The sequence below is a fragment of the Ranitomeya variabilis genome, chromosome 2 (assembly GCF_051348905.1).
Source record: "Ranitomeya variabilis isolate aRanVar5 chromosome 2, aRanVar5.hap1, whole genome shotgun sequence".
Classification (NCBI taxonomy): Eukaryota; Metazoa; Chordata; class Amphibia; order Anura; family Dendrobatidae; genus Ranitomeya; species Ranitomeya variabilis.
The window spans coordinates 117,205,014-117,218,028 of NC_135233.1; the positions used below are offsets into that span (position 1 = coordinate 117,205,014).

The 13,015-nt window shown below is 40.7% G+C and overlaps 2 protein-coding genes across 2 annotated transcripts in view; both read right to left on the reverse strand.

Moving 5' to 3' along the window:
* LOC143808918 (DNA-directed RNA polymerase I subunit RPA2-like) overlaps positions 1 to 9,009 on the reverse strand; it is an 87,117-nt gene extending 78,108 nt beyond the window's left edge. Inside the window, 2 exon segments of the mRNA XM_077292097.1 lie at positions 8,587 to 8,698; positions 8,920 to 9,009. Of these exon segments, the coding sequence (XP_077148212.1) occupies positions 8,587 to 8,698; positions 8,920 to 9,009 (202 nt within the window).
* LOC143804614 (DNA-directed RNA polymerase I subunit RPA2-like) overlaps positions 1 to 13,015 on the reverse strand; it is a 391,215-nt gene that overhangs the window by 371,186 nt on the left and 7,014 nt on the right. Inside the window, 1 exon segment of the mRNA XM_077282870.1 lies at positions 11,629 to 11,790. Within this exon segment, the coding sequence (XP_077138985.1) occupies positions 11,629 to 11,757 (129 nt within the window). The 5' untranslated portion in view covers positions 11,758 to 11,790.

Genomic DNA, 13,015 nt, shown 5'->3' on the forward strand with positions numbered 1-13,015 from the left:
TTAATAAATTTGCAAAAATTTCTACATTTCTGTTTTTTTCCATTATGATGGGGTGCAGAGTGTACATTAATGAGAAAAAAAATAACTTTTTGAATTTACCAAATGGCTGCAATGAAAGAAGGAGTGAAAAATTGAAAAGGGTCTGAATACTTTCTGTACCCACTGTACATGGCAGGCTCCTGCAGTATGTCATGAAGAGGTTAACGTGCGTCACTCTCAATACTAGCCCTGTCACCATTGAATTCTCTTTAAGCACCTTTGAATGTTACACTGGCCCTAACGGATAGGGTTCACCGATATTTCCTACTAGGTCGCAAGTCCTAAATATGTGAGTGCCAAAACTGTAGAAAAAAAAGACATAGACCACACATCCAAAAATCATACATTGATTTAATTACGCTAGGCATAGATTTACAAAACTGAACATGAGGTTCTTAGTTTAACATTCTGATCAGACTTTATGAAGCCCACTACCATGTCACAGTGAACCTCTCAGTGGGTCCCTAAACTAAAAAGTGCAGCATGGTGTTCAAACCATCATCGCAGCGACGATATATCACCATGGTGGGCGACCTGGTGCCTGACAGCACCCATGCTGCGAGGCTGAGTCCCCATGACTTCAGGGCACAACACCCCACAAGCACAACACCACAGCAACAATGACCGCCACACTGCACAAACACCAGTGATTAACCCCTTTCTGACATATGACGTACTATTCCGTCGAGGTGGTATGGGCCCGTATGACCACTGATGGGATAGTACGTCATCACTGATCAGCCGCCCTCACGGGGGGAGCGCAACCGATCAGGGCCGGGTGTCAGCTGACTATCTCAGCTGACATCTGGCACTATGTTCCAGGAGCGGTCACGGACCTCTCCTGGCACAATAACCCCCAGCACACTGCGAGCGAAGATGATCGCAGCGTTCCGGCGGCACAGGGAAGCAGCGCACAGGGAGGGGCTCCCTGCGTGCTTCCCTGAGACCCTCGGAGCAACGCAATGTGATCGTGTTGCTCCGAGGGTCTCCTACCTCCTCCCTGCAGGCCCGGATCCAAAATGGTTACTTGGGGCCTTCCGGGTCCTGCATGGAGGTGGCTTGCAAGCGCCTGCTCAGAGCAGGCGCCTGCAAGCCTCCTGCAGTGCCTCTGTGATCGCTGATCTGACACAGTGCACTGCAAAGTGTCAGATCCACGTTCTGACACTATAGCATAATGCCCCCCCTGTGGCAATGTAAAAAAGTATAATAATATATATATTTACATGTGTAAAAAAAAAATCCCTAAATAAGGAAAAAAATATATATATATTGTTCCAATAAATACATTTATTTATCTAAATTAAAAAAAAGAAAGTACACATATTTCGTATCGCCGCGTCCGTAACGACCTGACCTATAAAACTGTCCCACTAGTTAACCGCTTCAGTGAACACCGATTAAAAAAAACGACGCTTTATTATCATACCGCCAAACTAAAAGTGGAATAACACGCGACCAAAAAGACAGATATAAATAACCATGGTACCGCTGAAAACGTCATCTTGTCCCACAAAAAACGAGCCACCACACAGCATCATCAACGAAAAAAATAAAAAAGTTATAGTCCTCAGAATAAAGCGATGCAAAAATAATTATTTTTTATATAAAATAGTTTTTATCATATAAAAGCGCCAAAACATAAAAAATAATATAAATGAAGTATCGCTGTAATCGTACTGATCTGAAGAATAAAACTGCTTTATTAATTTTACCAAACGCGGAACGGTATAAACGCCTCCCCAAAAGAAATTCATGAATAGCTCGTTTTTGTTCATTCTACCTCACAAAAATCGGAAAAAAAAGCGATCAAAAAATGTCACGTGCCCGAAAATGTTACCAATAAAAGCGCCAATTCGTCTCACAAAAAAACAAGACCTCAAATGACTCTGTGGACCAAAATATGGAAAAATTATAGTTCTCAAAATGTGGAGACGCAAAAACTATTTTTTGCAATAAAAAGCGTCTTTTCGTGTGTGACGGCTGCCAATCATAAAAATCCACTAAAAACCCCGCTATAAAAGTAAATCAAACCCCCCTTCATCACCGCCTTAGTTAGGGAAAAATAATAAATTTTTTAAAAATGTATTTATTTCCATTTTACGATTAGGGTTAGGGTTGGAGCTAAAGTTAGGGTTGGGGCTAAAGTTAGGGTTAGGGTTGTGGTTAAAGTTAGGGTTGGGGTTAGGATTAGGGTTGGGGCTAAAGTTAGGGTTGGGGTTAGGGTTGGGGCTAAAATTAGGGTTAGGGTTCGAGTTAGGGTTGGGGCTAAAGTTAGGGTTAGGGTTGTGGTTAAAGTTAGGGTTGGGGTTAGGATTAGGGTTGGGGCTAAAGTTAGGGTTGGGGTTAGGGTTGGGGCTAAAATTAGGGTTAGGGTTCGAGTTAGGGTTGGGGCTAAAGTTAGGGTTAGGGTTGGGGCTTAAGTCAGGGTTGGGGCTAAAGTTAGTGTTTGGATTACATTTACGGTTGGTATTAGGGTTGGGATTAGGGTTAGGGGTGTGGTTAGGGTTATGGTTGGGAATAGGGTTAGGGGTGTGTTTGGGATAGGGTTTCAGTTAGAATTGGGGGTTTCCACTGTTTAGGCACATTAGGGGCTCTCCAATGGCGTCTGATCTCAATTCCAGCCAATTCTGCATTGAAAAAGTAAAACCGTGCTCCTTCCTTTCCGATCTCACCCGTGCGCCCAAACAGGGGTTTACCCCAACATATGGGGTATCAGCGTACTCAGGACAAATTGGACAACTTTTGGGGTCCAATTTCTCCTCTTACCCTTGGGAAAATACAAAACTGGGGGCTAAAAAATAATTTTTGTGGAAAAAAAAGAATTTTTATTTTCACGGCTCTGCATTATAAACTCTAGTGAAACACTTGGGGGTGCAAAGTTCTCACAACACATCTAGATAAGTTCCTTGGGGGGTCTAGTTTCCAATATGGGGTCACTTGTGGGGGGTTTCTACTGTTTAGGTACATCAGGGGCTCTGAAAATACAATGTGATGCCTGAAGACCAATCCATCTAAGTCTGCATTCCAAACTGCGCGCCTTCCCTTCCGAGCTCTGCCATGCGCCCAAATGGTGGTTTCCCCCACATTGGGGTATCAGCGTACTCAGGACAAATTGGACAACAACTTTTGGGGTCCAGTTTCTCCTGTTACCCTTAGGAAAATACAAAACTGGGGGCTAAAAAATATTTTTTGTGGAAAAAAAAAAAGAATTTTTATTTTCATGGCTCTGCGTTATAAACTGTAGTGAAACACTTGGAGGTTCAAAGTTTTCACAACACATCTAGATAAGTTTACTCCCACATATGGGGTATCAGCGTATTCAGGACAAATTGCACAACAAGTTTTAGGGTCCTGTTTCTTTTGTTACCCTTGGGAAAAAAAAATTGGGGGCAAAAGGATTTTTGTGAAAAAATGTGATTTTTTATTTTTACGGTTCTACATTATAAACTTCTGTGAAGCACTTGGTGGGTCAAAGTGCTCACCACACATCTAGATAAGTTACTTAGGAGGTCTACTTTCCAAAATGGTGTCACTTGTGGGGGTTTCAATGTTTAGGCACATCAGGGGCTCTCAAAACGCGACATTGCATCCCATCTCAATTCCAGTCAATTTTGCATTGAAAAGTCAAATGGTGCTCCTTCCCTTCCGAGCTCTGCCATTCGCCCAAACTGTGGTTTGGTTTACCCCCACATATAGGGTATCAGCGTATTCAGGACAAATTGCACAACAACTGTTGGGGTCCAATTTCTCCTGTTACCCTTGGTAAAATAAAACAAATTGGAGCTGAAGTAATTTTTTTGTGAAAAAAAGTTAAATGTTCATTTTTTTTTTAAACATTCCAAAAATTCCTGTGAAACACTTGAAGGGTTAAAAAACTTCTTGAATGCGGTTTTGAGTAGCTTGAGATGTGCAGTTTTTAGAATGGTGTCACACTCCCTAAAAAAATGGTGTTGTAAAAATGAGAAATTGCTGGTCACCTTTTAACCCTTATAACTCCCTAACAAACAAAAAAAATGTTGGTTCCAAAATTGTGCTGATGTAAAGTAGACATGTGGGAAATGTTACTTATTAAGCATTTTGTGTGACATATCTCTGTGATTTAAGGACATAAAAATTCAAAGTTGGAAAATTGCAAAATTTTCAAAATGTTCGCCACATTTCCGTTTGTTCACAAATAAATGCAGGTAATATCAAATAAATTTTACCACTATCATGACGTACAATATGTCACAAGAAAACAATGTCAGAATCATCAGGATCCGTTGAAGCGTTCCAGAGTTATAACCCCCTGCTCACAACCTGTACCATATGTCTAAACTGGAAGTAACATCTCAGTTCACTCAGGGTCTTCTTTTAGGAATGACAGGTGTTTTTCTCTGGCCGCCGATCAACATCTGACTTTTATGGCTTGATCTGCGAAGTCGGTCTTCAATGCTTTACCTAAAAAGACAGTCTTTGGTGCTTGAACTACATAGTCGAGACGTCCCCAGGATCAGACTGCTCTAAGGTACAATGAGCACAATATCTTCCACGAGCCCGTCCTTTTGCCCTGACTTGTGCTTCACGGTCCTGGCCTTTTATATTTAGCAACTGTGTCACAGATGTCATTTGACCCGGTGTCCCCCTCAAATTATTTCATCTAGGGAACACACTCTCCGTCCTTCAGTTCCTGCCTATCCAGTGCAGCCAGCAGATGGTGGCATTTACTTGCAGGTGCTGTGCAATGTTGACTGAATGCATCTTCCATTTGCCTCCCCTTTACAACTGAATACAGATTTGATAGAATTTTGATTGAATTGAGATTGAAAGGTCAGTCCAGAGGAAGAAGCACAATTCTCTGATAATATATATTGCATTTTCATTAGTATTCTTGATTAACAAACTTAAAATTAAAATGACAGTTACTCTTTGAATACTGTGCAATTTATGTTCTAGCAACACTGAAGTATATAATGCCACCTAGACTGATATACAACCAGTTCCACATTTTGTGTCACTTTTAAATCTTCTTTAATCATCTTCATTTTTTAAAACAACACAAATGTACCCCAATTTACATCTTTGTAAGGAAATATGCTTATAAGCAGCCAGGTGTTCAATGACTACACGAAATAATCCTTCCTCACAATGCAATGTATAATCTGTGTTATAAAGATCCATAGAGGCTCAGATACACTGCTACATATTATTCACTAACTTCTTTAGTAACTTTATTCTAGATGTTTAATGTAAAAGTTCTCATAGAAGCCAAGGCAATAAACGTTTAAAATGTGGCCCTGATGATAATAATCTTTATTTTTATATAGCGCTCACAATCTAAATTCCCTATCAGTATGTCTTTGGAATGTGGGAGGAAACCGGAGAACCCGGAGGAAACCCACGCAAACACGGAGAGAACATACAAACTCTTTGCAGATGTTGTCCTTGGTGGGGTTTGAACCCAGGACTCCAGCGCCGCAAGGCTGCTGTGCTAACCACTGCGCCACCGTGCTGCCCATATGTCCATTAATGTTGTATCCAGGGGTGGAGAACAGAGACCGAGCCCGGAATCTGCCTCGTTCTGCAGTAGGAAACTCACTTATTCAGTAAGTGCATCTAGCTGCTTGCTGCTGAATGTCCAGTAATGTTACATCCAGGGGTGGAGGACAGAGACCAAGTCTGGAATCTGCCTCGTTCTGCAGTAGGAAACTCACTTATTCAGTAAGTGCATCTAGCTGCTTGCTGCTGAATGTCCAGTAATGGAACATCCAGGGGTGGAGGACAGAGACCAAGTCTGGAATCTGCCTCGTTGTGCAGTAGGAAACTCACTTATTCAGTGAGTGCATCTAGCTGCTGAATGTCCAGTAATGTCGTATCCAGTGGTGGAGAACAGAGACCGAGCCCGGAATCTGCCTCGTTCTGCAGTAGGAAACTCACTTATTCAGTAAGTGCATCTAGCTGCTTGCTGCTGAATGTCCAGTAATGGTACATCCAGGGGTGGAGGACAGAGACCAAGTCTGGAATCTGCCTCGTTCTGCAGTAGGAAACTCACTTATTCAGTAAGTGCATCTAGCTGCTTGCTGCTGAATGTCCAGTAATGGTACATCCAGGGGTGGAGGACAGAGACCAAGTCTGGAATCTGCCTCGTTCTGCAGTAGGAAACTCACTTATTCAGTAAGTGCATCTAGCTGCTTGCTGCTGAATGTCCAGTAATGGTACATCCAGGGGTGGAGGACAGAGACCAAGTCTGGAATCTGCCTCGTTCTGCAGTAGGAAACTCACTTATTCAGTAAGTGCATCTAGCTGCTTGCTGCTGAATGTCCAGTAATGGAACATCCAGGGGTGGAGGACAGAGACCAAGTCTGGAATCTGCCTCGTTGTGCAGTAGGAAACTCACTTATTCAGTGAGTGCATCTAGCTGCTGAATGTCCAGTAATGTCGTATCCAGTGGTGGAGAACAGAGACCGAGCCCGGAATCTGCCTCGTTCTGCAGTAGGAAACTCACTTATTCAGTAAGTGCATCTAGCTGCTTGCTGCTGAATGTCCAGTAATGGTACATCCAGGGGTGGAGGACAGAGACCAAGTCTGGAATCTGCCTCGTTCTGCAGTAGGAAACTCACTTATTCAGTAAGTGCATCTAGCTGCTTGCTGCTGAATGTCCAGTAATGGTACATCCAGGGGTGGAGGACAGAGACCAAGTCTGGAATCTGCCTCGTTCTGCAGTAGGAAACTCACTTATTCAGTAAGTGCATCTAGCTGCTTGCTGCTGAATGTCCAGTAATGGTACATCCAGGGGTGGAGGACAGAGACCAAGTCTGGAATCTGCCTCGTTCTGCAGTAGGAAACTCACTTATTCAGTAAGTGCATCTAGCTGCTTGCTGCTGAATGTCCAGTAATGTTACATCCAGGGGTGGAGGACAGAGACCAAGTCTGGAATCTGCCTCGTTCTGCAGTAGGAAACTCACTTATTCATTGAGTGCGTCTAGCTGCTGAATGTCCAGTAATGTCGTATCCAGTGGTGGAGAACAGAGACCGAGCCCGGAATCTGCCTCGTTCTGCAGTAGGAAACTCACTTATTCAGTAAGTGCATCTAGCTGCTTGCTGCTGAATGTCCAGTAATGGTACATCCAGGGGTGGAGGACAGAGACCAAGTCTGGAATCTGCCTCGTTCTGCAGTAGGAAACTCACTTATTCAGTAAGTGCATCTAGCTGCTTGCTGCTGAATGTCCAGTAATGGTACATCCAGGGGTGGAGGACAGAGACCAAGTCTGGAATCTGCCTCGTTGTGCAGTAGGAAACTCACTTATTCAGTGAGTGCATCTAGCTGCTTGCTGCTGAATGTCCAGTAATGGTACATCCAGGGGTGGAGAACAGAGACCAAGTCTGGAATCTGCCTTGTTCTGCAGTAGGAAACTCACTTATTCAGTGAGTGCGTCTAGCTGTTGAATGTCCAGTAATGTCGTATCCATTGGTGTAGAATGTCCAGTAATGTCATATCCAGTGGTGTAGAATGTCCAGTAATGTCATATCCAGTGCTGATGTAAAGTCGTCTCCAGCTGGATCCCATGTTCTTTGTGGGTTCACAGCGAGACCCCGCCCTGCCTCACCTGCAAAATAAAATGTCACAACATTAGCAAAACAGTAAAGATGACTATATGGATATGGAGACAGATTTTAATGAGCAAGACAGCTGGAAAAGTTTATATGTCATTCATTATTTCCAGATTATATTGCTTGTGGAGACTTAAAGGAAATGCAATGCTTCCCAGGGAATCTGAATAAGTAAATAGCCTCTTCAGAGAGGAAGAGGATGTGAACTCTCTCAAATTCCCAGGGAAGAATTGTCTACACGAAGAAACCTAAACCCTTAAACCCCATGTCAGACGTCTCTCACGCAGGAAAATCAGATCTCCTGCTTTACACTGATGAGAAGCAAACACCCCGAAACACATATCTGCAATGGGAATTTCTGCTTTGGCTTCTTTTCCTAAGTTATGTGGCAAGGTTTTTTAAAAAGTCGATATTGACTTTTAAGATTGCTACTTGGAATAGATGGCACTACTGTTCATGTCCTCTGCCTCTCTGAAGAGGCTTCTTACATTATATTACAGTCTTTACAGGCAATGAACTGATCCTAGCCTTACAGGCCATCCTCTGACAGATTGACTACTAGATTATCGATTAGTCTCTTATTGAAAGGAAATGGATTTTAGAAACATTAACAGAACCAGTATGGAAACTCCCCTCTGTATCACTGTGTCACTGTTACTTTGCTTACTGTAAGTGATAGCTGTAATTTGTGTATAACCCCTTCTCATGTACATCACCATGGAATCAATGGTGCTATATGAATAAATAATAATAATATGTTGCTGGTACCAGCTAGACTCCATACAAAGACCGGTTTTGGCTCCCAGTCTGAAGCTTTAGCTTGCACAAATAAAAATATCGCTATCAACATTAACGTCTCGAGTGATCAATTTCTAACTAGTTATCCCACTGCTTGTTAATGCTAGAACATAACATACTGTATATCATTAAACATATATTTAAGTCTTAAGAACTTACTGTCGGTTTTGGCTGGGACGGGCTTCATCTTCCGAGAAGCCAGTAGGACGTTCAGACGCTTTAAGAAAAATAAGCAGAGGAGGTGGAACATGTTTTTCGTCCTCTTGATGTCCTGTAAAATACAATGTTAGTGAGACTAGTTGATCATGAAAAGAACATTGATTCTACTCTACAGCCATCCTGGGATTGGAGACCCCCAGCATACTAGGAAATGACTTAAGGGGAAACTGTCACCATGAAAACACAGTTCTATCTGCAGACATCATATAATAGATCTGGGGGATGAGTAGATTCATATATAATGTAGTTGTGTGAGAAAACATTCAGTATTACCTGTGTTTTAATCATTGTTTCCTTTGCTTTTTCTTGGATTTTCGGACCAATTCGCGGTACTATCACTAACTGACACATTTCTTTGTCCATGTATGTATACAGAGGTAGCTGTCAACCACGGATAGGACTGCCCACTGGACCACAAATCCCAGAAAGAGCAGAAGTTTAAATGATTAACTCCTACATGACCTATGACATATATACACGTCATAGTTTGTGCTCTGCATTACATGCAGGCTACTATTCTGAACCCTCATGTTTTTAGGCACATGAGAGCTGATCTGATCAGCTGTCATGTGCCCCTAACAGCCGTGAGTGTAATCATGATCCACCCATAGCTGTTAACCTGTTAAATGCTGCTGTCAATTTACAAAACGGCTGCATTTATCATATTCACGGCAGAAGCGCGTCACTAATCTCACCCATCGTCGTGCCCGTCACATAAATACGAGGTGCCAATGGGATAGCATGACAACCCGGGGTCTGCAAGAGACCCCTGTGGTTGTCATTGCTGATCTGGTATGAGCGCCACCCTAAGCCCAGCGCTCATAGTAAATGATCATTTTTGCTACAAGCAGCAGGGCTGAAGCGAACAGATGATTGCAGCTTCAAGTCTCCTAAATAGAGTATTGAAACAAGTAAAAAGTGGAAACAAATGTTTTTAAAAACATGAAGAGAATTAAAAAAATAAAAATTAAAATCACTCGCTTTTGCCCCATTCAAAATAAAGTGATAAAACAAAAAAAATTAAATAGACACATATTTGGTATCAAAGCATTGAGAAACGTCCGAGCTATCAAATATAAAAATAATTAATCTGATCAGTAAACGGTGTAATGAGAAAAAAAAATAAAAATCAAAATTTCAGAATTAAGTTTCTTTGGTCTCCGCAACATTGCAATAACAGGCAATCAAAAGATCATGTCTGCACCAATATGGCATCAATAAAAACGTCAGCTCGATGTGCAAAAAATAAGCCCTCACCCGGCCCAAGATCCTAAAAATTGGAGACATTATGTGTCTAGGAAAATGGTGCCATTGGTTTTGTTTTTGTTTTTTTTACAAACTTTCGATTTTTTGCTCACCACTTACCGTAAATAAAAAGAACCTAGACATATTTGGTGTAAGAGTACTCATAATGAGCTGGAGAATCATAATGGCAGGTCAGTTTTAGCATTTAGTGAACATGGTAAAAAAAAAAAAAAACTATTCAAAAAAGAAAAAAGCAAGAAGAACGGCACCAGATACAACGGTATAGATCAAACGACCAAAACTATAATTAGTCCGATTGTTACTCAGCAGGTGGTGTTCAACACGCTTCTTGTGGTGCTCGACATCATATATATGGTCTTTGAAAAATGCGTACACCAGAGAAAGAGGAAGATGTGGCACTCACCAAATCGTGTTACAATAAAAGTCCTTAATTTCGCCATTACATGGATTAAGGATGTCACTTCATAGGCTGTGGGTACGTGCGAGGGTGCATGGTCACACAGGACCTGTATGATCATGGTGTTTTTGAGGATTTCTCTCTTTTCCGCCATGGGTCCGTGAGGAGCGACATCAGTCACAATATTTTATTTGCCCTCATGCTTTCCCGTAATGTAGAATATTAAAATTAGGTTAAAATCTCACCAAGAACAACATTTGCAAGGAGTTTGTGTGGGTTTCCTCCGGGTTCCTCCCACACTCCAAAGACATACTGAGGGGGGATTTTGATTGTAAGCCCCAATGGGGACAGTAATAACAATGTAAGTAAAACGTTGTGGAAATAATGGCGCTACATACAGTGGGGAAAATAAGTATTTGACACACTGCCAATTCTGCAAGTTTACCCACCTGCAAAGAATGGAGAGTTCTGTAATTTTTAATGTAAGTAAACTTCAACCGTGAGAGAGAGAACCTTAAAAAAATCCAGAAAATCACATTGTATGATTTTTGCATAATTAATTAGCATTTTATTGTATGAAATAAGTATTTGTTACAATAGAAAAACAGAACTTAATATTTGCTACAGAAACCTTTATTTTCAATTACAGAGGTCATATGTAGTAGTTCTTTCCCGAGTTTGCACACACTGCAGCAGGGATGTTGGCCCACTCCTCCATACAGATCTTCTCCAGATCTGTCAAGTTTCGGCAATGGTGGAGAGGTTGGAATGTGATTGATTGAGTGTGTGGACAAGTGTCTTTTATACAGATAACAAGTTCAAACAGGTGCAAGTAATACAGGTAATGAGTGTAGAGTAGGAGAAATTCTTAAAGAAAAACTAACAGTTCTCCGAGAGCCAGAATTCTTGCTGGTTGGTAGGTGATCAAATACTTATTTCATGCAATAAAATGCAAATCAATGATGTAAAAATCATAAACTAAATCCAGAAAATCACATTGTAAGATTCTGTCTCTCACAGGTGAAATGTACCTATGATAATAATTACAGACCTCTCCATTCTTTGTAGTTGGGAAAACTTGCAAAATTGGCATTGCATCAAATACTTATATTCCCCACTGTAAGTGAGATAAATATATAAAATAAACATCATATAAATGTTATAACCTCTAACTGGTACAGTGATGTATTAAAAAGATGGACCAAACCAGTAGAGTTACCTCTATGTCTAGGGTTTATTCACTGACATTTTCCTTTAAGAGACTTTTTTTATAAAGGCGTTTTCCCATTAAATTTGTCATAAAAGTCCTGAGTACTTACTGTCAGAGTTGACGCTCGCGTTCTGATGTGACTGGAATTTGGCGACCAGATCACTAACCCGACCGGGAGGGATTCTGAAGTTTTTGAGCTCGTCCCTTTTTTCAGCCCAGGCTCCGCGAGGAGCTTCATGCTTTCCAATATTTAGCTTATTCTCATGTTTTCCTGTAACAGAAGTATAATCAGTATTTTGATAATAAACACTTCTCTATGTTTCCCATAGATTATTACCTCTACGTCTACAGATCTTTTACCGACAAGATTCTTTAAGAGACGATTTTTACAAGGTTGTTTTTCTTTTCATTGCGTTTCTAATATATTTTCAGAAGGGGAGAAAAAACAGAAACGCAAAAAGGCAAAACCTCAATGTCGTGAAGGGATTAAAAAATGGGTTTTACTGAATCTTTCCTCACAAAACTATATCTCAATGTACTCCGCTTCCTCAGCTCTCTAATATGGAACCTGCATTTTAAACTGTATTTTCTTGATGACAGGTTCTCTGTAAAGAAGACTGTTCATCACAAATGTTTCTTGTTGAACTGGACACATGATGTAATATGGGCAGTAAAGTGGAATAAAACTTTTTTAAAAATTTGCCTCAGTTAAGTAGATATTAGTAATCAAAATACTTGTCGTTACTAAGGTAACTTGTGAAATCAGAGTGAGAATTGCCAGAGAGTTTTCACTGGGGGTGCACTTCTTTTCCCTCTATGACACTGGCCACATCTAGAATATGGGATCTAGTTTTAGGCTGCACATTTAAAAGAGGATATTCAGAAATTAGAGTCAGTTGGAAGGTGGGAAACTAGATTATTACATGGGATGGAAGGCCTCATATGATGAGAGGTGGAAAAGTTGGGCTTCTTCCATGTGATGTCATTAACATATATAATATATATGTGTGGTCAATACAAAGGTTTAGCACATGACTAATTCCTTACAAGGACCATACTTTGGACTAGGGGGCACACATTACCGATGGAATAAAGACCATAACTGCAGCTAATTAGGAAAGTGTTCTTTACAGTTAGAGCAGTCAGACTTTGGAATACCAAAAACTTTGGTTTTGAGCACTTTGAGGGGTGCAGTTTTTAGAATCATGTCACTTTTGGGTATTTTCTGTATTAAATGCTCCTCAAAGTAACTTCAAATGTGAAGTGGTCCCTAACAAAATTGTTTTTGCAAGTTTAGTTGGAAAAATGAGAAATATGCTATTGCTGATCAACTTTTAACCCCTTTAACTTCCTAAAAAAAAAAATTATGTTTCAAAAATTGTGCTGATGATAGCTAGACATGTGGGAAATGTTATTTATTAACTATTTTGTGTGACAACACTCTGATTTAAGGACTTAAAATTAAAAAATTAAAAATTGCAAAATTTTCCGATATT